This window comes from Mauremys mutica, chromosome 7 (genome assembly GCF_020497125.1).
Source record: "Mauremys mutica isolate MM-2020 ecotype Southern chromosome 7, ASM2049712v1, whole genome shotgun sequence".
Classification (NCBI taxonomy): domain Eukaryota; kingdom Metazoa; phylum Chordata; order Testudines; family Geoemydidae; genus Mauremys; species Mauremys mutica.
Window position 1 is genome coordinate 97,433,879 of NC_059078.1, and position 26,797 is coordinate 97,460,675.

At 44.3% G+C, this 26,797-nt stretch overlaps 1 protein-coding gene across 1 annotated transcript in view; it reads right to left on the reverse strand.

The window, feature by feature from the left end:
- The window catches only part of PLCE1 (phospholipase C epsilon 1), a 326,732-nt gene that overhangs the window by 48,588 nt on the left and 251,347 nt on the right, over positions 1 to 26,797 (reverse strand). Inside the window, exons 8-17 of the mRNA XM_045022805.1 lie at positions 24,173 to 24,848; positions 23,372 to 23,554; positions 22,466 to 22,583; positions 15,669 to 15,831; positions 7,543 to 7,665; positions 7,308 to 7,444; positions 6,227 to 6,465; positions 5,234 to 5,295; positions 4,974 to 5,139; positions 110 to 217 (exon numbers count right to left, since the gene is read on the reverse strand). Of these exons, the coding sequence (XP_044878740.1) occupies positions 110 to 217; positions 4,974 to 5,139; positions 5,234 to 5,295; positions 6,227 to 6,465; positions 7,308 to 7,444; positions 7,543 to 7,665; positions 15,669 to 15,831; positions 22,466 to 22,583; positions 23,372 to 23,554; positions 24,173 to 24,848 (1,975 nt within the window). The remainder of the gene's footprint in view (positions 1 to 109; positions 218 to 4,973; positions 5,140 to 5,233; positions 5,296 to 6,226; positions 6,466 to 7,307; positions 7,445 to 7,542; positions 7,666 to 15,668; positions 15,832 to 22,465; positions 22,584 to 23,371; positions 23,555 to 24,172; positions 24,849 to 26,797) is intronic.

Consider the following 26,797-nt stretch of genomic DNA (forward strand, 5'->3'; position numbering starts at 1 on the left):
CTAGAAGGATAATTGTTGCTTCATAAACTGGTATCTTCATACAAGTGAACAAGTTATTAAACTTCTTTCCTGATTAATTTCTATTTTCTGCAAGAAATTGTCAATATACCTTAAAAGGGATCTTAGTAGTGAGTGTATGTCCATGATAAATGATAGGCATCCCATCATCACCATCCCAGCAGTCTAATTCCACACTCCTACAGCCTTGTAAGAGAACCTGTAACACAAATGAATAATAGGTCCCATGTGAACAGCAACTGCACAAAAACAAAGAGAGAAAAGGGGGTGCAGTGCTAAATGGCAGCTGGAGGAAGTTGCTGCCCATGAAAGCTACTTTATTGTGGTGTGAAAGGAAACCATGGAAGCTACTATCCCAAACAACTGGATCCCACACACAGAGAGAGAGCAGGAAAATGAAGAATATTAGAAAGCAAGAATTAAAAAGAAAGGTTCCTATTAGAAATAGAAAGAAATTTCAGAAGCTACCAGCATTGCTGCTGGAGGCAGAGAGAATGGGAATTTGGTTGCTGAGTGGGGTCAGCTGCCTCCCATGTGGCCCCTCGTGCCCCAGGTAGGATGCCAGGCATCCAGTTTTCGATCGGAATGCCAGGTCGAAAAGGGACCCTGGTGGCTCCGGTCAGTACTGCTAACCGGGCCATTAAAAGTCCAGACAGCGGCAGCAGGTGAGGAGGGGGCCTGCAGTAGCTCTTTCTGTGGAGCTCCTGGGCAGTGCGAGCCCTAGTGGGCAGAGGGCGGATCCCAGCGGAAGGGCTGGGAAAGGCACCCGGCAGCAGGCTGAGACCAGCAGGGTTAACCCTGGGCAGCAGCCACCGTGATGGTCAGGGGCTCCCTGCAGAGCGGGCATTGTGGCCTTTAGGAAGTACCTTCAGCCCCCTCCCTGCCCGGCCTGCTGCTCCCCGGCTGGCAGGAGCGGAGAGAGGAACAGCCCTGGCTCCCCAGGGCCTGCATGCAGCCGGCGGCAGGGAAGGGGGCCAGGGTGAGCTGCCACTGCCTGCCCCAGGCCCAGTAGCCCACTTCACGGTGGCTGCTGCGCTGGGCTTGTCTCGGGACCATGTGACCAGCAGGTAAGGGGCTGTCAGCTGATAAGTCTCCTCCCAGGGGTGAATGGGCTGTGCAGAAGCTTGGGGCTGCTCTCCCCGGGAATGGGTCCCAGCAGGGTCAGGCAGCAGTTGGGCATGGAGGCCCCAGCCAACGGCCAGTCTGGGGGGTCATTGCACACGGCGGGGAGAGAGGGATGGGGCCTGCAGCAGCGCTCTCCCTGGAGCTGCTGTGATTTGGGCTAAGCTGGGGGTGCAGCATTCCCCTGCCCCGCATTCCAGAAAAGAGGAAAAACTTTTGTCCTCGGTGCGCTGGCCGAGCCATGTGTCCAGGATTCATGGCAAACAGAATAGCCTCTGAGATCCAGGAAAAGCCAAGGTAGCACTGGTGCATCTGCTATTTAAGGGGCCGCCTGACAAAAGCACCTGCCGGAGGTCCCGCAAACCACACCAGGCAGAGTTGCCCGGAGCCCACGCCCTGAACCTCCTCCCATGCCCCAACCCCCTGCCACAGCTCGGAGCACACTCTGAATCCCTTGGACCCAGTCTGGAGCCCCCTCCTACACCCCAAACCCCTCACCCCCAGCCCCACCCTAGAGCCCTCACCCCCTCCCACATCCCAATCTCTTGCCCCAGCCTGGTGAAAATAAGCAAGTGAGTGGGGGCAGGGGGAGTGAGCATTGGAGGAGGGGGGATGAAGTGAGCAGGCGTAGGGCCTCAGGGAAGGGGCGGGGTGAGGGTGTTCGGTTTTCTGAAATTAGAAAGTTGGCAACCCTAGCCCCAGGGTACCTCTGTGATGCTCTGCTAACAATTTCTCCCTCAAAAGTCTTCTTAAACGAACTCTACACAGGGCTTTCTTGTCCATTCATCACCCTTCTAAGGGGGTTCGAGTTTATTCACATAAATAAATCTCCAAGATAAAACTCAAAGTCTGAAAACACAGTGCATCACTTTTACCCTCGTCAGGTCACTCCCAGGCTTTTCCTGCCTGTAGTCTTGGGCTACAACTACACACAAAACAAAACAAAACCCCACAGCAGCAAGTTTCAGAGCCCAGGTTAACTGACTCGGCCTTGTGTTATGGGGCTAAAAATAGCAGTGTAGACATTTGGGCTCGGGCAGGAGCCTAGGGTCTGAGACCCTTCCCCCTCACTGAGTTTCAGTTGACGGGGGCGCCAAGGATTGCTGTGGGTCTTTTTCTGCTGATTAGACATACCCTGAGTAGGGAAACCCCATGTCCCAGGTCTTTCTGCAGGAGCTTGCTCTCTCACAGCAGTCTCCAATTCACCCTATTACCAGGCCTTCTTGCCTAGGCTTTTCCTGCTTTAGCAGGCCACCCCAGGCCCTACTTTGCTGGAATCTTATGTCTCTGGCTTCCAAACTCCCTGGTATCAAGGTTGTCACTGCAGAAGCCTGACTGCCTTAATTTCTTTCTGCAGTTCCCTGAGCTTCCCCCTTCACTGTAGCCATCTGTCGCCCTTTATAAAGAATCACCTGATCCAACCCAGGTTTGCCTCTTATCAGGACTGGATAGCCCCAGACTCTCAAGCCCATAAGGGCAAGACACCCTATCACAGTTGCAAAAAGTGTCCCTTAAAGGGCCAGGAGCTTACACTGGGAGAGAAATATTTACATCTTCCTGCCTGCAGAAACAAGTGGGTATCTAAACAGATATTTTCTCCAGGATGGAGGAGGGCCACTGCAAGAGAGCCTTCTGGGCTACAACTTTTTATTCGAAGTAAAGCTTTCTGGAATCAGTATAACTTCAGGTAAAGTACAAATTTGATTAGGATGAAATTCTCTTATCCTGCTCAGAGCCTTAGACAATGGAAGTACAATATAGACTCATAGACTTTAAGGTCAGAAGGGACCATTATGATCATCTAGTCTGACCTCCTCCACCATGCAGGCCACAGAATCTCACCCACCCACTCCTGTAACAAACCCCTAACCTATGTCTGAGTTACTGAAGTCCTCAAATCATGGTTTAAAGACCTCAAGGTGCAGAAAATCCTCCAGCAAGTGACCCAGGCCCCACGCTGCAGAGGAAGCGAAAAACCTCCAGGGCCTCTGCCAACCTGCCCTGGAGGAAAATTCCTTCCCGACCCCAAATATGCGATCAGTTAAATCCTGAGCATGTAGGCAAGACTCACCAGCCAGCACCCAGGAAAGAATTCTCTGTAGTAACTCAGATCCCTCCCCATCTAACATCCCATCACAGACCATTGGGCATATTTACCTGCTAATAATCGAAGATGAATTAATTGCCAAAATTAGGCTATCCCATCATACCATCCCCTCCATAAACTTATCAAGCTTAGTCTTGAAGCCAGATATGTCTTTTGCCCCCAGTACTCCCCTTGGAAGGCTGTTCCAGAACTTCACTCCTCTAATGGTTAGAAACCTTCATCTAATTTCAAGTCTAAACTTCCTAGTGTCCAGTTTATATCCATTTGTTCTTGTGTCCACACTGGTACTAAGCTTAAATAATTCCTCTCCCTCCTTGATATTTATCCCTCTGATATATTTATAAAGAGCAATCATATCTCCCCTCAGCCTTCTTTTGGTTAGGCTAAACAAGCCAAGCTCTTTGAGTCTCCTTTCATAAGACAGGTTTTCCATTCCTTGGATCATCCTAGTAGCCCTTCTCTGCACCTGTTCCAGTTTGAATTCATCCTTCTTAAACATGGGAGACCAGAACTGCACACAATATTCCAGATGAGGTCTCACCAGTGCCTTGTATAACGGTACTAACACCTCCTTATCTTTACTGGAAATACCTCGCCTGATGCATCCCAAGACCACATTAGCTTTTATAATGGCCATATCACATTGGTGACTCATAGTCATCCTATGATCAACCAATACTCCGAGGTCCTTCTCCTCCTCTGTTACTTCCAACTGATGCGTCCCCAATTTATAACCAAAATTCTTGTTATTAATCCCTAAATGCATGATCTTGCACTTTTCACTATTAAATTTCATCCTATTACTATTACTCCAGTTATGTCAGTGGAGGGGGCACACTAACCCCACCCCGGAGAACAGGGCTGCAATAGTGTTCCCATTTCACCTTATGGACCATTATTTTAGCTTACGGGCTGCTGAAAGAGTGCCTGCAGTTCTTTCACATCACTTTGGGTGTTACGGACAATGGCTCCCTATCCTACCTCCCCCAACACCGCCATCCTGTGTGAGGCTGTCACAGAAACCTACTCCACAGCACCACTATGCAGCCATTTTACTCATGGCTTTCTTACACACAGACCATCTCCCCACCTCCAAACACATAAACAAAGGGCTGAAGTACACAGAGGACCTTTTGTGAGCCTGTCACACTTGAATGGATTTCTCTTTAACATGGTGAGTAATAAAAATCCCAAACACAGGAAGTTTGATGTTTTCTGTAACATTTGTTGAATACACATATCAAAAATATAGACCCAAAACCCATAGAGAGAAATCATTCTTTCCAGGTTCGTCACCAATTAGACACAGGGTCAGAGAAATAGTATAATATTCCTAGAAGTATACTGTCAGGAGTGATGTTTTCATTAGAAATTTGTCTTTTCAGTACAATGTACAATATTCTGAATGGTGTTTTTGACATTTAAATAAACTAACATATTAGATCAGTCTTTCCTGTGGGAAAGTCTAATTTTAGTAAGCTAGGTCAGAATGACTAGTGTCTAAATGCTATGAATCTCAAACTAAACCCATTTTTTGCCTTAGTAAAAGCATTTGAACACAACTGTGCACACAGGCAGCTTTCCCACACATCATGTTTTCCTACATTTTACAAGCAGGGGCTCAGAACATTTGGGTTTTCAAAGCAAAAAGGCCATGTTTCTGTGACTTCTTAGTTAAACAAACAAGTTCATGCTGAAAACTATGCAATGATCTAACTCTGTATACCTGGCTGTAAAGCTCTACTGACGATTCTCCTTTAAGCTGATGGCCTGTGAGGTATGTATTGTGTGAAGACTCAATGTAATAATATGACAGCGGTAGCTGTAACTCTTCAATATTCTCTTGTGACTCATCGTTTTTTGAGGCAAAATTGTCTTTATCCATCAGAAACCTAAAGGTGCAGAAATAATAGTCTGTGATAAATATTTAGCAAAATGCGCAAAAATAACATCACATGTATGTTAACTTCATATGTGGCTAATTACCTTGCAAATCCTTCAAATGACAGTAGCCCCTGCTGGCACATATTGACGCTGGGTTCAAATTTCTGTAAGAAACAGTAAGAGAATAACATTATTTTTATAAAAAGAAACATGTATCACATGCCTTAGGTAAAAGGCTTTAATTCATTTTTTATAGTGTAATTTGTACATCAAACTAATGAGCTGGCACTTGAAAACTGTATGCAGTCTGAATATCATTCAGAAGTGTCTTCACTATATTGATAATAGTTACAGGAGTTAGCAAAGTCACTAAATATATAAAATTAATAATATTGCAGAGCTTACAAATGTGGAATGTTGATCTAGATTATTATTTAAAATCATGCATGTTCTTATTCTTATATATAATACTCAGTGACATCATCTAAAAGGAAATAACTATGTGTATTTATTTACCAGTGTTCAACAACACATCAACTTGTATAAAAAACATATAGAATAATGAAGTGTCATTCTGAAGTTCCCCTAGACAGCCTGATTTTTTAACCTTGCTGTAAATGTACTGTATATTGCACATACTTGCCTAACATCTGAACTGTTCAAAATGTTTTGACAGTTTTGTTAAACCCTGTAGAGTAGGGACTTAGTTTTGGATTACATAAGACAAAAATAAAAAGGTCTCAAAATTTACATTATGGTAGCTAGACATTCAATTTTTATAACACAATGGATACAAAACTCAACTTGAATAATTTTGTCCATATTAAATGGAGGTAAGACACATTATAGAAATGAAACATTGATCTCATGGAATAGGACTATTGGGTACACTGTGTTTAGAGAAGTTTCATGCAAACTGAGGGAACAGAATTGGCAGTGGTTCCAAAGGAAGAAATCCAATCTCCATATAGGTGATACAGTAGGTACTGTTCTGGAGACTGGCCAGAGAAAGAACACATGCAGGGGGAAAAAGTGGAGGAAACAAAAACCCCTATAGAATGAATAGATGCATTGCAAAATGTTTATATTACAGACCTGGATAATACTGAGGATTTCATCGTAGGTGCAGTGTTCACCTTGGCAATTCACTAAGAAGTCATTGAGTTGCTGGATGCCCACTCCAAATATTCCCAGTGATGTGCTTTCTACTCCAGTACCATTAGTTACAATGCTAGCAGCAGCAATGGCATCAGATATCTGTCTCTGGTTTTCTGATAGTTGCTGTCTACTATTAATGAACAAACCCAGATCTGATACATTCCTGGTCAATAAATCTAAAACATAAATATGAACATAAATATTTGAGGAGTTTCATTTTATCACCTGGAGATAAATTAGGCAAGTACTATTCTATTATTCATACCACACTGAATTATTCAAAGGAATTAAAATTGTATTCACTGGAAAAAATCAATTTTCAAGAACTATGGATCAACTCCTAAAATTCTTAGCCAAGACTTAGGCAGGCAAGATTCCTATTTACATCAGTGGAACTCTTTCTTTATTGAGAGTTGAGTGAGTTCTTCAGGATTTGGCTCTTTATTAATGACTTGACCATACATGAAGTTTTCATTCTGAGACATGTATTTTACACACACACACACACACACACACACACACCCCTCTACCCCAATATAACACGACCCGATATAACATGAATTCGGATAGAACGCGGTAAAGCAGTGCTCCGAGGGGGTGGGGCTGCGCGCTCTGGTGGATCAAAGCAAGTTCAATATAACGCGGTTTCACCTATAACACGGTAAGATTTTTTGGCTCCTGAGGACAACGTTATATCAGGGTAGAGGTGTGTGTGTATATATATATATATATATATATATATAAATAAAAATTCACTTTTGGTAAATCTTATGTGAAATACAACTTTCTGAATGTGTTAAGCTTCTTAAAATTAGTTAAGCCAGTTGTGTATGGATGGAATATGATGAACTGTTATTATGGAGCTGTGGTAGTGACCCTTTAGTTAAGGTTCTAACTCACTGTCAATTGTAAGCTGATTCTGCCCCCCACTTCAGCAGGATTTTTTTACAATGCCAATAATTAAAATAGTTCAGTTCTCTAAAGTGTTATTTTCCTGTTGAAATTAAATTTAACAAACCTAAATCAGGCTGGAGTCCACTGGTGTTCTCATCAATTTTCAGATTAGTATAAAGTGGAGTAGAATCAGAACCTGATCGATTGCAGGGTACAGCATAGACATCAAAGAGGTCTTTAAGATCCTTGCGGCTTCGAACACTAGGATACAGGAAGAACATTCACTTTGTGCTTTTTTTCTTAAAATAGATTTTTACCAACTTTGATGTGATGAATGTGATTAGTCAAATAGATTTTACCTGAAAGACTTGAAGAGCTCTACAAACTCAACAAAACTCATATTACTATCGGAAACCATAAAGTTCTGAAACCCCTTCAATCCTCCTTTGACTCGGCCATGCCAGCTACTACTGCTCCAAGTACTAAAATAAAATGAGATTGCTGTTATTTTCTTATATTTAACTTCCACGGATTGTGAAATATTAGGCAGCATTGCACTAAAGGTCTATTCTAGGTTTTCTTTAATATATTTATTATCAATATTTGAAAGAAGGAAACAAAACAATACTTCTTAGTGGATGCAATCAGAGTTTGTACTTTGATTCTGTATTTCATACTGGCCACTCGTTCCCCTAAAGACCACTGCAAACTTTGCCAAAGCAAATAAAGAAATTCTATTGAAAACTTTCCATGCATGGAAGAATCTAATTTAAATAGGCACAAACCAACAAGTTTTATTTTTTTTTCACTTAACAAAATAATCCTACTATTGCTATAGCATGAAGCCTAAAAGAAATATGTCCTGCTGTTTATGAGGATCACAGGAAGTTTGCTTTTAGTATTTTACCAGCAAGACAATTAAAATGGGAAGCATGCTGGAAACCTACAGAATTCCTTAAGGTATAATGCTAGCATAATAAATAAATTATTCTTTCTGGATTATATGCAGGAAATAAATGTGTCACATTTGGACATCTCCAACAGCTGGGCACATTGGTAAGGCAGGGAGATGCCCAATAGGGGGCTCCCTGCCTGCCGATTCCAGCAGGTGACACAGGCTTTAGCCACCCCCCCGCCCCATATTTCCCTGGTCAGATGGAATGGAGGGAACAGGAATGGAGCCAGTCCCCAGAAGCAGCCTGGGCTTCCCAAGAAACAGCCAGGAATATCAGCAGTGGCACAGAGAGAAACTAAGCCATGGCTGCCCCACTTTTCCATTCAGGCCTGGTCTCTTGTAAGGAAGAATTTATTTAGCGTGTGCATAGTCATCTAGCCAAGCAATGGCATATTCAGTGGCATGATGCAGTTCTTCTAAGCCACCGCTGAACCTAGTCAGCAGGCATTCATCGTCTGTGTTGCAACGCAGCTGCACAAGGGGCTGTCACAAAAGCCCCAGCGATACTGGTTAGCTGTGAAGAATCCTTGCTCAGTCCAGAACCTGTTCAACAGGGACCACTGGCGACAGGGCAGGTCAAACCCAAGCGGGCAAATTGTGGGGTCGGCAACGAGGGACTGGTTGGGGATTATAACATATCCATTCCTCTCACCAGAGTGTTTCCGCCCTAACATCCTGGCGTGGCAGATGTGACCATGATGGGCGACTTGACGGCAAACATGCAGCTGGTGGTTTAAAAAGGTCATTGTGCAGTGGCAGGCTTGAGTTGGCGTGTACCTTCTCCAGTAACTTGCCAGTGGCAACCTCTCATCTGATTTGAGGAGGAACAATATTGCTCAGAACTGGAAGCCATGGGAGTGGACTCGGACACGGGGTGCCAGGGATGATACACATGGTGGCATATAACTGTGTATCCACCAGTTTGGTGTGTGATGATCAACTCCAAACAGGTGCTCAGTACTCCACCATGGGAATATGAGGTAGCAAGAGCTGATGTCTGCAAAGTTGGAGCACGAGCACCCCATGAACCTGCCAGTTTGCTAAGAAGATTGTTGAGCGTCTTAACTTTAGCTGCTGTCTTCTTCAGGTGGGCATGGTAACTCAGAGTGCGGTCTAAGGTCACACCTAGATAGACCGGTTCTATTTCATGCTTCTCCTTCTGACCATTCAAATAAACATTCAGTTCTTGGGTTGCACTGGCGTGACGAAGATGGAACAAACTGGAGACTGTTTTTATGACGCTTGGCTGCAGGCGCCAAATCTTACAGTAGTTAGCTAACATTATCATGTTCTGATTTAAGGTGCATCAAGCTCGTGAAACATCTGGGCCTTGGTACCGCAACAGAACAAGGTATCACAGGCTTCCCTCCTTCACCCACATGGATTAAGGGAAGGGAAAGCAGAGTAGAACCTCCTGAGTGTGAATTGAGGAATGTTCACAGTACTAAAAATAAGTGGTTGCTTAGGTGTAAATGATTGTGACTTGATTACTTTTTATTAAGTCCAAACAGAATCAAAACCAATAATATATATACACCTGGTGCTTTAAAAAGGCCAATTTCACAAGCTGAAAACAATTATGAACCAAATAGGCTGTGAGAAAGAATTTAAACAGAAAAATGTGAAAGACAATTGAGAACTGTTTAAGAACATGTTACTAGATGCCTGAAACCCAGAGTCTAACAATTGAGAAAGGTGGCTACATTGGTTAAAAACAACCTAGCTCAGAGGGGATTTGAAAACAGCTATATAATAAAATAATAATAATAATAGGTTTCAGAGTAGCAGCCGTGTTAGTCTGTATCCACAAAAAGAACAGGAATACTTGTGGCACTTTAGAGACTAACAAAACACCCCAATGTATAACAAATGGAAAATAGGAGAAGGTGCTAACACTTTATCAGTTTTCTCCTAACTTCTAATTTGTATTAAGGATGCAAAAGGACATAAGGAGAAATCTGTAGTCAAAAGTGTTAAAAAAGGCAGAGGTGTCCAATAAATATTTCTGTTCTGTATTTGTGAAAAATTTACATGATGTATAGATATTATATGATGATGATGAAATACTTTCCATTCCAACTCAAGAGGATGTTGAAAGCAGCTACTAAAATTAGATATTTTTAACTCAGCTGGTCCAGATAACTTAAATCCAAGAGTTTTAAAAGAGCTGTCCAAGAAGTTCTCTGAACTGTTACTGATGATTTTCAATAAGTCTTGGAACACCGGGGAAGTTCCAGAGGACTGGCAGAAAACTAATGCTGTTCCAATATTTTAAGAGAGTAAACAGGGTTACCTGGATAAATATAGGCCTGTCACCTTGACATCAATCCTGGGCAAAATTATGGAATGGTTGATATTGGTCTTGATGAATAAAAATTAAAAGAGAGTAATATAATTAATGTCAATCAACATGTGCTATGGAAAATATAGGTTGTCAAACTAACCAGATATTTCTTTTTTATGAGATTACAAGTTTGTACTTGTAGTTTGTGTTGTAGTATAAATAATAATATTAACTTGTACTAGGTAACTTCTGGGCTTTTATAAACCTAGAAAAAGCATACAATAAAGTGGATAAAAGGATGTTCTCACCAGGGCTGAAAAAACATGGAGGGTCTGAGGATTTAATAACTATGGTGAATGCCCTATATAGATCACCTAAAACAGTGATGTAAATGATGTAATGTAATGTAAGTGATGTAAATGTTTTGGAATGACAAGTCTTTCTGAAGTGAAAATCGTACTGCACCAGGGGTCATCCCTAAGTCTGCTGTTGTATATCATATTGCTGGACTATGTCAGCAGGAAGATCCCATCGGAAAAGGCGAGAAGCTGCTATATGTAGATGACACAGTAATATGGCCATTGATGTTCCATTCTAGATTACATATTTCATTCTATGTTCTGAAGCCTGGAGACTTTTTCTATGTTATTCTCAGTTATTTTCATTGGCAAAAATGTTATGAGAGATATTAAAAATGTTAATAAACACATTACATGCCATAATGTACTTGGCATAGTAATACCAAACAAAATGAAAATTACTAACCAAAGCAGGTGGGTAGGTTTTTTGGAGGCATATTAGGCCAAATTCTGCTTTCACTTGCACCTGTGCAACCCCCATTGACTCATCTTGGGTAAATTAGGGGAATCTGAGCAAATATATTTTATACTCTCATAGCAAAAGTCTTTAGGGCTTGATCTTGCAAGGTCCTGAGTGCCCTCAGTTCCTATGGACATCTGCAATTCTATGATGGACTAGATAGTTTCAAAGCTGTAAACTGGAAAACTGTGGAGTGTTGAGTCAGATACATAGCAAATAGCCATGTGATGGGCCATGCGTAGGTAGGCACAACATCATTGATTTCATTGGAGCTGCACCTATTTGGACCATGGCTGACTGTGCTCTTTTGTCCCTAGGGCATATATTGTGAGCCAGAAACTTAAGAACATAGAGAAATAAAATAAAAATAATCCAGTATAAATTATTAGTTCTTCTTCATCTTCCTCTTATCCCATCAGCTGGGGTCAGGTCATCATGCCAGCATCAGTCTCCTTCATCTGTCTGAGGTGGTACTACAGTTTATCTGCTTACCATGTTTGGTGCAGTCCATCTACGCTTCCTCAGTTTTCCTCAGGGTCTGTTTCCTACCACTTTCTTCTGCCATGCTGTTTCCACCAGGTCCCCTTCATTCATCCTCTGCATGTGTCCAAACCAGTGAAGTTGTGCTTCCTGGATTTTGTCAGCCACATCATGAACTTTGAGTTCCATCCCAATACTTTCATTTCAGAATCTCTCTATTCATGCAATTCATCTTATGGCATGAAGACATCTCATCTCAAACGCTTGTAGGCATTTTGAACCTGCCATCTCTTTGTTGCAAATGCTTCTCACGAAGCAGCATTTTGGGGTACACCATTGTTCTGTTTAGTTGTGCTTTCAGTCTCAGCGGCATATGCTTATCATACACTGCCCCTGAGGTGTTATTCCACATTCTTCCAGAACTCCCCAGTCTCAACTGTATCTCATGTTCGAGCTTGCCATCTTCCATGACTCAGACCCCAAAGTACTTGAACTGGTCAGTCTGGTTTAGTTCACTCCATTAATCTCTGTGTCCAGTTTCCCTGTGGCACCCAGATGACCACAATCTTAGTCATGCTCATTTTCATCCTATGCCAGTTTAGTTGGTCAGACAACTGGCTTACTATTTCCTTGGTCTCCGCTCTGCTCTCTGGCCCTTGCTTCAGGTTGTGTGCGCTGTCAGGGCGGGAAGTGGGAGCCAGCCCCAAAACTTCCCTGCAGCCCTCACATGGTGGCAGCGGCGGCAGCTCCAGCTCCTCCTCACTGCCGCAAAGTTTTGGGGCTGGCTCTCACTTGCTGCCTTCAGTGCACACAGGGCGACCCTGCACATGCAGCCCAAGGGGGGCCCAGGTGCAAGGGCCAAAGAGTGGAGTGGGGACCAAGCAGCTGCCCTGCAGGGAAGGGAAGCAGCAGAGATTCCTGCTCAGCATGGCCAGAGGAGGGATGACCCCAGACACCCCAGCTATTCCCCCGCCCTGCAGGGCAGCCGTTTGGTCCCCGCTCTGCTCTCTAGCCTCACTCCCCTGGTTCTGTGTGTGCAGGGGCACCTCAGCTGCATGTGCTGTCAGGGTGGTGAGTGGGAGCCAGCCCCAAAACTTCCTGCAGCCTCCTGCAGTGGTGGCTCCAGCTCCTCCTTGCTGCTGTGCGGAGCTTGCCTGAAGCAGGAAGCAAAGCTGACAGGCAGCAGGCAACTTCCAGCCACCGGGATATAGGGGGTCTGCTGCTCCACCTCCCTGCAAGGCTGGGAGGTGCCACTTGGTGCCTGCTCTAGTCTCTGACCCTTGCTCCTGGGGCCCTCCTGCCCACACTGGGGCTATGTGTGCAGGGGCACATGGGAAGTGTGCACTGGGAGGACAGTGAGTGGGAGCCAGTCCCAAAAGTTTTCTGCAGTCTCCTAGGGATCCCTTATCCCTGCCTCCCTCATTGTGGCAGGGGCAGGGTTAAAGGATCCTCAGGACATACTGTCTTCGACTGAAGCAAAAAGGGAATCCAGCTTAAATGAGAAAAAGGAATTAAAAGGATGTTGATGGCATCTGGTTTCAGTGGCAGCTAATCCTGCTCTGAGCTGGATTAATTTTCAGGTTTAAAATATAGTTGCCATGTCCACACAGAGCCAGGATTTTGGCACTCATGAAGCAGATAGGAGGAAGAGGAGGAAATGGGGCTGAGTGACTCAGTTACATGACTTTTCCATATCCACTTGGGTCACTGAGGCTTTGATACTTTATTTGAAAAAAACCAACAGCTTTTATATCCATGCTAATTTTCTGTTTAATAATTTTGAATCAACCCTTCAACCCAACCAACCCTCCCTCCAAGCGCTTTGGCCAAGTAATAAGAATACTGGACAGCAAAAAGTAAAGTAAGAATACTATTCAGAGAAATGCAAGGTTTTCTTTAGCCAAGGAGAGGGAGCTATTGGAAATGGTTCTCAACCCCATAGATAATACACAGGATCAAATCCTGCTTGCCTTATTCATATGAGTATATCTGTTGAAGGCTATAAGACTTATATCTGGGCAAGGACTGAAACTAGGACTCCAGCATTTGACGCTATACAAAGATAAGGGATCTGCATGGGGTGGTGGAGCACACTGCACCCCAAGCCCTGGGGATGCACTTCACTGCTCTGCAGCTGGCAGCTGGGGTGAGTGTGTTTTTTTCCTCTGAAACCTACATTTTATGTCAAACTTCAAAACAAACAGACAAAAATAAATTTAAAAAAAAACAGACAAAAACACCATCATGGAACATCTCATTTAAAAAAAAATTAAATTGCAAAGTTTCATTTTAATAGTTTGACAGCCCTGGACATTGATGTCTTAATTATCCTGAGAACAGGTGCACATGGGCATTTTCCCACCAATGTGACTCAGTCTAGAGGCGGAGAGCCAACTATCAGATTAGATGGTAGCTCAGTATAAACCCGTCTCAAACTGCAGTCATTCCACTGAGACAGCCACCAAAGGAGCTAGTTATGCAATTTATGTACTTGTGCACACATTATGGGCATCTGAGTCCCATCAATAGTACTGCCAGTTAGGAAACAGGGTGGGCAGTAGAGTTTTCCCACAATGCATCCTGTTCTTAGGGCTAGAGTGTCAACATGCAGGGGCAGGGACAGTAAGCACTTTGGTATATGTTTACTTTGACTTGGGTCTGTGCACTGCAATGTGGATGCCAGAACCCTAGATTCAATCATGGGTCAGGAAATTCTTAACCTAGGGTTAAAATGCAATGTAGATGCTGAAGCCCAGGGTTCCCTGGCATGGGTCAGCTGACCTGAGTCTCGCTAATCATTGATTTACACTGCTGTGTAGACATAGCTTTAGAGGTCCAGCACAGAATCTCACCCAAAATCTTGAGAAGTGTTGAACACATACTTGAGTATCCATACTTCTCACTACAGTCCGCGGGAGTTATGGGTCCTCAGGATTTAACCCAAAATGAGTATGGAATTGTGGAATGCTACAATACAGTCAACAACATTTTTTTCTTGCCTGTGCCAAATTAATGGCACACTGAAATATTACAAAGTTCCAGGTGCTCTACATATAGGGAACATCAATTATTTTGGCAAATGAAATTAAACATAACATAGATTTTCAAAATTGGGAAGCAACTGCTGTGGCATCAACGTGTGATGCTTTTTCAATGTACTGTGAACTAAATTTGTTATAGCCTTTTTGAAAAATATATACACCCATTGGTCCTGCATGATGGAGTGCAGAACTGCACACTGTATGTAAAGAGAACAAACAAGCCTTAGAAAGTGACTTTCAAGGCAAAAGCAGCCAGTTTTGCACTACAGATATCAGCAATGATCTTTTCATGCTGCTTACTGTTGTCTTTCCCTCCTTCCTTATGGTCCCTACCCACACTATTCATTGTGTTATCTGTCTCATTTAGACTGGAAGGTCCCCATGGCAGGGACTTTGTCATCTTGTATGTCTGTTAAGTGCCGTGCACACCTATGGGGTAATAAAATAAATCATAAATAAAAATAATGAATTAACACATGGTAGTACACCATGGCACTGCACAGTCAAAAGCATGAGCTTCTGCACTGAATATAGGACTGAAAAGTACTGCAGGTAAAAAGAGGAGGGAAGTGTGTGGGAAAGGAAAGGTTCCAGACAATATCCCTATTATTTTCTGGCAAAACAGGGCAACTTCCACCAGAAATCCTAGTGCAGGTTTATGCTCCTTGAGGTTGAACTAACTTGTGCAAAGCACCTATGTAACTCAGTTTACGCAGCTGAAATACTTCAGTTAATGACAGTTACACACATGGAGCATCTGTGACCAGAATCTGTGCAGATGATCTCTGGAATATCCAAAAACTGGAAAAGGTAAGCTCCATACTAATATATATCTAGGACAGCACTTCAGTCATAACTTATACTGTTAATAATTAGATTTTTAAAAATTACGGATTTTGTCCCTACCTAGCCTGATTCTTGCTTGAAGATGACATTACAGGAGAGGAGACTGGTCTGATTGGTGCAGATGCCCCCGGTGCTAAGACAGGAGATCCAGATGCAGTCAGAGAATGAGCTCTTCTAGATGGCAGAGTGTTAGAGGCAGAGGCATTAATCATGATATTCTGATCTATGAAAGAAAACAAAATTTTGCATCACTAGCATCATTTCTACACGACACTCACATACTATCACTGAATAAAACTGAGTGAAACCCCAAAGAATTTCTAAATTTGTTTTGTACTACTCAAAAACATATCTTGAACAGTATTTTATGAATATTAGGTCTTGTTAGCACTATAAAATTAATAATTATAGTATTTATTATTGAAAATTCATTGAAAAAGCAATCACAGAAAAAAACCCTTTTACCTACTTTTTGTAACTGTTGTTCTTTGAGATGTGTTGCTCATGTCGATTCCATTCTAGGTGTGTGTGCACCCAGGGGCGCAGTCGTCGGAGATTTTTGCCTTTGCGGTATCGGTAGGTTCGTCTCTGGCGCCCTCGAGTGCCACACTCATGCATCAGTATGTTAGCCGCCGCTGGCCCTACACCTTCTCAATTCCTTTTTGCTGGCTACTCCAACAGAGGGGTAGGAGGGTGGGTAATGGAATGGACGTGAGCAACACATCTTGAAGAACAACAGTTACGAAAGATAGGTAACCATTTTTTCTTCTTCAAGTGCTTGCTCATGTCGATTCCATTCTAGATGACTCACAAGCAGTATCCATGGAGGTGGGCTCAGAGTTCACGGTTATGCAGCTTACAACACTGCTCTACCGAAACCAGCATCATCTCGGGCTTGCTGAGTAAGCGCATAATGAGTTGTAAACATGTGGATAGACGACCAGGTAGCGGCCCTGCAGACATTTTGAATTGGCACCTGAGCTAGGAAGGTCACCAATGAAGCCTGCACCCTAGTTGAGTGGGCAGTCACAGTCGCCAGTGAAGGCACTTTTGCCACCTCGCAGCAGTAACGGATGCAGGCTGTGATCCAGGATGAAGTCCTCTGAGCAGACACTGGGCGATCTTTCATCTATCTGCCACCACAATGAACAACTTCATTGACTTGTGAACTGGCTGAGTCCTGACAATGTAGAAGGCAAGCACCCTCCTGACATCCAGCGTGTGCAATTTGCGCTCCTCTTCTGATTTATGAGGCTTCGGAAAGAAGACAGGTAAGTATATGTCCTGGCTGGTATGAAACTGTGAAACTGCCTTGGGCAGGAACGCTGGATGCAGCTGCAGCTGGACCTTGTCCTTGTAGAACACTGTATACAGCAGCTCTGAAGTAAGCACCCTGATCTCAGAGACCCTGCGGGCAGACAGTATCGCAATCAGGAACAAAACCTTCCAGGAGAGAAGTAGAGCAGGAAGCCAGAGGCTTGAAAGGGGACCCATGAGCTGTGACAGCACAAGATTCGGGTCCCAGGGAGGATGTGCAGGTAGAGATGCTCCAGACCTTTCAAAAACCGGACCATAATACCATGAGCAAAGACTGACCTGACCTGACCTGGAGCAGAGGATAGAAGGCCAAAATAGCGGCCAGGTGGACTTTGATTGATGATAAGGCACAGCCCCTGGAGCTTGAAGTGCAGAAGATAGTCCAGGATTGCCTGCAGTGAGGCCTGCTCGGCCTGGATACTGTGGTCCAAGGTCCAGCACGTGAACCTTTTCCACTTGGCCAGGTAGGTCCCTCTGGTGGAGGGCTTTCTGCTACTCAACAAGACCAGTTTGACACTGGCCAAGATTTCCCGTTCTTCCGCATTTAACCATGCAGTAGCTATGCTGTCAGGTGCAGCGCTGCCAGGTTTGGCTGCAAACGACTGCCATGGTTCTGGGACAGCAGGTCCTGCCAGAGAGGCAGCTACAGTGGGGCTGCCACTGAAAGGTCCAGCAGTGTGCCGAACCAGTGCTGTCGAGGCCACACAGGGGCTATCAGGATCACCTTTACCCTGTCCTGTTTGATCTTCATGAGGACTCTGTGGATTAACAGCACTGGTGAGAAGGCATACATCAGAGCCCCCAACCACGGGAGCAAAAAGGTGTCTGGCAGGGAGCCTCTGTCCATTCCCCAGCTTGAGCAGAACACACAGCATTTCTTGTTCTGATGGGACATGAACAAGTCCATGTGGAGATTCCCCCACCTCTAGAAGATTATACCACCTCTGGATGGAGTGATCACTTGTAGTGAGATGAGAAGATCCTGCTGAGGAGATCTGCTAACATGTTCCTGGCCTTGGGCAAATGTTCGACTATCCAGATGGATGGCATGCTGCACAAAGTCGTCCCACAGGCAGAGAGTTTATTGGCAAAGGGCCGACGACCTGACTCCGCCCTGCCTGTTGATGTAATACATTGCAGCGGTATTGTCCATCAGGACCTGCACCACCTTGCCTTTCAGGTGGGGCAGGAAAGCTTGGCAGGCCAGAGGAACTGCTTTGAGCTCCCTGATATTTATGTGGAGGGCCAGATTGTCTCACAACCAGTGGCCTTGCGTGCTGGGCTCACCCAGCCCAGATCCGAGGCACTGGAAACCAGGGTCAGTGATGGGGCCAGGGCCGCAAAGAGAACTCCCTCCAACACCAAGTCGGGGCTCAACCACCAATCCAGGGATGACCGGATGTGAAATGGCACCCTGACTACCCGGTCTAGATCATTCCTGTTGGGGATGTAGACCAACGCCAACCATGCTTGCAGTGAGCGGATACAGAGCTGGGCATGCCAGACCATGTACATACATGCAACCATGTGGCCTAACAATTGCAGGCAGTGGTAGTGGGTAGTTTTTCACATGGGAGATCAGGTCCAACATGGCCTGAAAACGCGCCTCCGAAAGGAAGGCTCTGGCTCGTGTGGAGTCGAGAACTGCCCCAATGAACTCTATCCATTGCACTGGCCTTGAGGTCGATTTCTTTTAGTTTATCAACAGGCCCAGGTCGTGGTAGGTGGAACGTACCAGATCGAGACTCATCTGCACCTGCTTCCGAGATTTGTCCTTGATGGCCAATCGTCGAGATACAGGTAGACCTGAAGCCCTCAACGCCTCAGGTAAGTGGCCACTGGTGTCATATATTTGGTGAATACCCTTGGGGCAGACAAGAGACCAAAGGGCAGCGCCATAAACTGGAAATGGCATCCACCCACTATAAAATGGAGGAATCGTCTATGACCTTGGAAGATGGAGATATGGAAATAAGCGTCCTTCAGATTAAGGGTGGCGTACCAGTCTCCCGGATCCAGGGAGGGGATGATGGAAGCCAGGGAGACCATACAAAACTTCAACTTCTTGAGAGACTTGTTGAGACTCCGCAGGTCCAGAATGGGTCCCAGCCCCCCTTTTGCTTTTGGGATTAGGAAATAACAGGAGAACCCTTTTCATCTCATGTCCTGAGAGACCTCTTCCACTGCCCCCAGCTGTATGAGGTTTTCGACCTCTTGAACGAGAAGTTGCTTGTGAGAAGGTTCCTTGAAGAGGGATGGGGAAGGATTGGGGGGGTGAAATTGCAGGGTACAAGCTGAGATACAATCTCTAGCACCCAACAGTCTGAGGTGACCCATGACCAGACCAAACGGTAGGGATGAAGACAGTTGAGGAAAGAACGAGGCGGATCTGGAGAGTTGACTGAGGCATGGCTCTCGAGCACACCCTCAAAATGAGAGCTTCTGGCCCCCATCATGCTTTGCCATGCTGGGTTGTGCAGATGAGAAGGAGGAAGGAGGGCTGCGATGACTAAAACTTGTGTCTCTAATCCCTTCTCCTTGCAGGCCCTTGTTGAGGCTGCCAAGGCCTTGGTGTCGGGGGTGGCTGGAACTGCTTCCTTGCCAACTGCAACATATGCAGACTGAGCGAGTGAAGGGTGGCCCGAGTGTCCTTCAGACTGTGTATCCTCACATTGGTCTGCTCCACAAAAATACTGTTCCCATCAAAGGGAAGATCTTGAATCGAGGTCTGCATTTCTGAGGATAGCCCAGCGGTCTGAAGCCAGGAGCTGTGCCTCATGAACACCACCAATATGACCACCCAAGCTGCCGAATTGGCCACGTCCCATGCCATTTGGAGGGAACACCTAGCCGCTGCCGTACCCTCCTCCACCAGGGCCACGAATTCCTGGGCTGAGTTCTGGGGCAGGGATTCCTTGAACTTACAGAGGGAGTTCCATAAGTTAAAGTTGTACTTCCCCAAGAAAGCCTCGTGGTTAGCCCCCCAGAACTGAAGACTGGCCATTGAATAAACCTTCCTTCCAAAAAGGTCCAGCCTCATGGCCTCCTTATTTCTAGGGGTCGAACTGGTTTGCCCCATCTGTCCTCCTCGTTGGCTGCAGAGATGACCAATGAGCCCGGAGGTGGATGGGCATACAAATATTCAAAACCCTTGGCTGGGGCGAAATATTTTTTCTTGGCCTTCTTGGAGGTGGTAGGGCTGGAAGATGGAGTTTGCCAGAGGGCTCTGGCTATTTTTAAGACCCTATCATGTACTGGTAGTGTGATATGAGTGGGGGTAAATGCTGAGAATACATTAAACAGAGTGTCTGCCTGTTTGGCCACCTCCTCCACTTCCAAGCCCAAGTTTGTGGCCACCTACGAAGCAGGGCCTGGTGTTCTTTAAAATCATCTGGTGGGGTGGCATGAGAGAGTTCTGTCACCACCTCATCTGGGGACAAGAACAACTGGGTCACCGGGGGAGACCCCAGGACATTATCCCCCACAGAGGAAGAGGGTTTCAGGGTGAGCGCTTGGTCCTCTACCCCAGCCTCCGAGTGCACCTTGTACACTGAGCTTGGTGGTATTGGTTGCTGCTCTGCGCCAGCAGATGAAAAATAGAGCGAAGGAGGCATTGGCATCACAGGCATGCCCCAAACACTACAGTAGGGTCACTGTGCTGGCCACTGGCCTTGCTGCCAAGATGGTGTCTCAGAGATCGACACAACGTCAGGTGCCCAGTCATGCTGGTGTTGCCTCGGTGAAGGACTGAATTCCCTTTCCGTGCTGGAGGAATCACCTTCCAGTGACCATGGAGGGACTGTCAAAGCTTATGTCTGATAGCTAACTGTTACCGCAGGAGACCGGTGTCTTGAGTAGGTGGACTGGTGCCGGGGGCAAGGGGATCAGTACCGCATTGCAGACTTTTCCATCGTCCAGGAGATGGGGATCTGTGCAGAGGAGACAGCTGGTGGGAGGATGATTGGTGCCGGCGATATGGTGACTGACGCCTCTCTCTGGGTAACCCGTGTTGAGAGGGCGGAGACCGCGATCGCAGTGCCAGCAATCTAGAGCGTCCTGCAGAAGATAGAGACCTGGAGCGTGGAGACAGAAAGTGTTGTCTCAGCTCCGGAGACTGGCAGCGTTCGCTTGCCCTTTGCGGGGTTTTTATGGCTGGTTTGCCCTTGTAGAGAGTCCTTGCCGTGTCCTGTGATGCACACAGTGCCTGTAGTGCTGATAAAGGCCTTTGCTCTCTAGGCTCTGGGAGACCCTGGGAAGGCATCGGCCCTGCCATGAGTTTGAGTCCCCTACCACTCCTGGGAGTCAGTGGCAGATCCCTTGGGGGGCTAGGGTGCCCCAACAGGGAGTCATGCCCATATGGCTCTCGGATGGGCTGGCGGCCCGAACTGGGTCCTTTGCCTGATGCCTCTTGGCCATTCTTGCTTGATGATGAGGAGCTGCATTTCTTCGACTTCTTCTTAGGCACCAGCAATGGGGAGTGGTGCCAGGCAAAGCCCAGTGCCGGGTGTGTATGGCACGCCAAGGCTGGAGTGCTAGGAGTAGAGTCCAGCCAGGAAGGCTCAGAAGCCAGGCGGAGAGGCCCTCAAATGAGGAGGGCCCTCAAATGGATGTCTCACTCTTTCTGAGTTCTGGGACGAAAGTTCTTACAGATGCGACACTTGTCCTTCACATATGATTTCCTCAAGCACTTCGGACAGCTGCTATGGAGGTCACTAACAGGCATACACCTGTTGCAGACAGAGCAGGGCTTAAAACCCAGAGACCGGGGCATGCCCTGCCTGGAGCAAAGTCCCCACTGGGACTCTCTCTCTCTCTAACTATACTACTTAACAACTACTTATTAACTAACTACTGTAAACAAACTATTTACAAGGCTCTAAGGCTTGAAGTCCAAGGAGAAAGAACCGCTAACCCTTGCTAGGCAAGGGAAAGGCGCTCTGACTAGCCACTACAGCCGGTAAGAAGGAACTGAGAGGGCATAGGGCCATGGCACCTAATATACCAACACATGAACACGGTGCCACAGCCAAACCCCTATGGATACCACTAAGGCAAAAACCTCTGACAACTGCACATGTGGGCACACACACACCTAGAATGGAATTGACATGAGCAAGTATTCAAAAAAGAACAATACAAATTAATGTAAAAAGCTTACAGCATTTGCAGAAAATACCACCCTGACAACACTATCACACCACAAATGTGTGTGTCAGAGCTGTAACTTCCTATTAATAAACAAATAACTATTATTTTTGTATAGAATAAAGCCTACGGGGAGGAATAGCTCAGTGGTTTGAGCATTGGCCTACTAAACCCAGGGTTGTGAGTTCAATCCTTGAGGGGGCCATTTGGGGATTGGTCCTGCTTTGAGCAGGAGGTTGGACTAGATGATCTCCTGAGGTCCCTTCCAACCCTAATAATCTATGATTCTACTGAAACTTTTGCCCACTGTAACATTTCATCCATCATTAGCTGTGTCAAAATTATTCAAAACAAAACATTAAAAGGGATCTAACTCCTGGACCTATTATATCTACCTGATTCTTCTTGTTCATCAATGTCTTGAGGGTCAGAACCACTTCTATTACGATATTCCTTATAACTTTTTGTCTTACGAGTTGCCATCTCATCATCAGTAGCATCTCCACTTTCACCCTGGAAACAGTGAACACTGTCATAATCATCTTTAAAATGTTATTTGTTTTATCCTGTATTATTTTTGTGAATGACAAAACTGGACATGAATCAGCTATTCTACATTAAACACTAAAGAAGACTGCTGTAAACGCTGATAGTTGCCACCATCACTCTAGATAGAAAAGAAGTAATTTAAACCTCATGAAAGTTACACAAAGGAGTGTGGAAACTTTGGCTGTCACCTCAGTGTGACATCACACAGAACGAGACAATAGCCTTGTTTTTCTGGAGTGCTCTGGTTGGCTTTGCGCTATTTCATTGGCATAAAACAGTCCTAGAGCAGGTGCATCTGGCCCCTTGAGGAATCCCCGACTAAAGGAATCTTTGGGTTGCGTAGAGCCGTCATACCAGTACATACATGACCCCTCTCTTGGCCACTTGTGAAAAGGATGTATGTCCAGGAAAAAGAACATGTGGCCTGGGCAACTCCTGTGCTCAGCTGATCTCCAATTACTGGAATAGCTCAGAGGGAGGTACCATATAAAGGTCTCAATCAGTCTGCACCCCATTGTTCTACATGCTGTCCCCCAAAATCCTGGGCCTCCCTTGGTGTGAGGAAAAATAAGCCACTCCTAAATAAATAATAAGCCAGAGAACTGCCATTGCAATTAACATAGTTTCAAAGTTATAACAACTGTATTATTATACACTGATCTTTTCTCTGGTTCAGAATACAAAAACTGTATTATAAATAGCTTAAATTGGCTAGATCACAGGATTAGTACATTAATAACAAAATAGTCTACCCTCATGAGTACTTTCTTCTTTTTCTTGGCTGTGCTTATTCCCAGAGTGTTGTTTCTCTGCACACTGGGTTTCTCAGTGCTTCTGGTCAGGGCCCCTGTGCTTGTGTTCCTTGCACTCCAGCGTCTGCCTCCAAACAGTTCAACAGCCTGAGCCAAAGTTGGGCCTTCAAACCTGCCATCCTCCTACAAAAATTCTCATCATTACAAAAAAAGGACTAGGTACAGTACTGCAGAAAGACTCAAACATTTTCTGAAATAGTAGTGAAGATACCCACTATAAATCAGTGAAAGACTGAACATCAAAAGCAAGGCAAGTTTTACTTATAGTTAAAGTATTGCTGTTTGTTTTGTTGTTATTATTGGCAAAATGTTTTGCTTTTTGTTTTGTGTTTTTATCCCACCTTTCACTGCTCAAGATTTGAGCTCCTGTGTAGTTCTGGGTATTGCTTCCTGTTTGATCAAATACTAACTTCAAAGGCCCAATTAGCATACCAGTTTCACTTTTTATTTTATGATATATTAAGATCTGCTTAATACAAAAGATCTGTTTAATACTTGATTTTAGTGTATCAAATAGCCTTTGAATAAATGCAATATCAAAGGCCAGATTCACTAGTTTCACGCTTGTGTCAATCTGCTGACTTCAGTGGAGTTATGCTGATGTCAAATTAATGTAATGGTGGAGAATCAGGTCTTGTATCTTCAACCTTAGCCTGCCTAAAACAGATATGAATATGCATATTGTTGGTATCTTGGAAACTTTCACTTATTTATACACTAGATGATTACAGTGTACCTTACCTGATAAAGGCAGACATACTGTTTCCGTAGCCACTGCAATCTCTGATCAGGGAACTTCCTCATTTTTCTTACAGCTTTTGTTAATTCTAGCAATCCATCATACAGCATTTTGGCAGTATATTTTGGAGCCACAAAGTGCAGCAACTTGTTATCAGTAGTTTGAAGTCCATATAGTAGTGTTACTCCATTCTCTTCAAGGGACATACTACACAGTTTATTTTGAACACACACAGTGTGCATATCAATGCCAGGGTGCCCCATGTACACAGCCTTTGCTGAAAACAAATCCAAGAAACCTTCCACCAGTCCATTCAATCCAGTACTGCCAAGAAACTGAAATTTACCAAGCTCAGCAGTGCTACCTAGCGCACCCAGTTTTACTTTAGTATTTGCAGGGCAAGCTGTGGTGGGTTTTATCCATGTCAAAGTACTATTGTCAGGTTGAAGCTGAAGAAAACAGCGTGCTGAGAGATGCATCTCCTGGTCATAATGTATGACAGTTGCCCCTTGTAGCATGAACTGATGGACATCAGCTCTGATTGATAAAACATACCAGGGAATGAGTTCTATTCCATGACTGTATGCTTTTTGCTGCTCTTCAGTTGTATTTGTGTCCCACTCTTTTGACTGCTCAGATATGTCACTTTCTGAATCTGAGAGATCTCCAATTATAAACCTGTATGTGAAGTAGGATACAACAGTTATCCAGTATTTGTATATATACTGTATACATAGTGGAACATCTGATATACATTTACTCTATGCATGTTTTCATTTACTCTATGCATGTTTAGCTACAATACTATCTTTAAAACCTGTTCTACTATAGTTTAAATTCAGCAGAAGATTAACATCATACTGTTTAGAGGTACAAGGACATCTATGCTTAAAGACTTTGACAATATTGCATTATATAGTATATAGAATGTACCTATATACTATTGTAATTTTGGACAAACTAATTAATTAACAGATTGATTAGGATTGGTATCACTGTATTAGAGACAGAGAAAAAATGTATGATGACAATTTTTTCAGGTTTCCCCCCCAAACATCACATGTACAAAAATATAAATGCACATTGAAAAAGTTATTAATTATGAACAACTTTCACGGGATCTAAAACCAAAGTGATTCCAGTTTCTAAATCCAATCCATACAATAGCTTTGGCTGCAATATGTCCAAATCTCATTTGCGGACATTGGCAGCACAGCCTAGTGGATTGAGGGCTAATTCCTGCGTTATATTTCTACTCTTCAGAGATTCACTCTGTGACCTTGAGCAAGTTACTTACTCTCTCTGTCTTAGGCAATATCTACATTTAGGAGCTACCGGTGTGATTCCCAGCTCACTCAGACATACTGACACTAGCTCCCATCAAGCTAGCACACTGAAAACAGTAGTGTAGCTGGGGTAGCACAGGTGGGGGGCAAGCCATTCCAAGTACCATAGGGTTCAGGAGGGTTTGGACTCAACACGGCTAGCCCATGCCACTACTCGCCGCTACATGTGCCACCCTGGCTACATCTCTATTTTTAGTGTGTTAACTCAATGAGAGCTAGCATGAGTATGCATACATGAGGTGGGAATCACACCCCTTGCTCATAGCATAGACATACCTTCAATGTTATCATCTATAAAATAGTGACGACAACAACACATACCTTGCTCAGAAGAGTGTTGTGAGAATTAATTAGTGAATATTTCTATTTTGAACATGTAAAATGTTATATCAGTTATATATCAATCACGTTTGTAGCTTCCAATCAAAATATATGAAATACCTTTACTGTTCTTAGAAACAGCTGCTATGAAGCAGAAAAATCTAAATTAACGAATATAGTTTATGAGAACAGAATTCATTTATCCAAAATCTCCTCCCTACAGGAGCTTCTTCTACCAAATTAAAACATACATGTACTGCTGTACCGAATGTAAAAAGAACAATCATATGCCAGATCCTCAGCTAGTATACATTGCTGTTGACTTCAATGCATCTCACCCCATATCTAAACATTAAAGTATTTGTTATGACCAAACAAGAATAACTTTTTCAAATTGAAAAAAGCAGCCAACCCTACACATATCCTAGAAAATATTTACAGCATTTAACAACAGAGAGGACTTGCAAAGAGCGGCCCAGGATAGACAGGAATGGCAGAGCCTTGCTCATGCCCTAAGCAACATCTTACAGCACAGGAAGGATTCAGATTTAAATTCAGATTTATATGAAGCAACCACACAAAAATGCAAAATTAATTTCTGGCAGTAGCTAGCACAAGCAATATAGCTTAGGAAGTGCTGAGAACAAACTTACAGAACTCGGTTTGACTCAGAGGCTTTCTTTGCATGTGTTGTACTGAGATGCATTAGGAATGAAGGAAACAGATAAAAGGAAATGTTAGAACAGAATGTAGTTTTAGGAAGGAAATAGCAAGGGATGCACTATATAAAAAAATCCTGTGGATTTTCATGCTTATTCTAAAGAGAAATTACTGTGCTTTAAAAGTGTTGATTCATACATATACAATATGGCTTGTGTCTCCAAAGTGCGATCAATCATTAAAAGGATTATGTGGCAAAATTTAGAACGTCTGCGTAAATTAGTTGATTAACAAACCTTG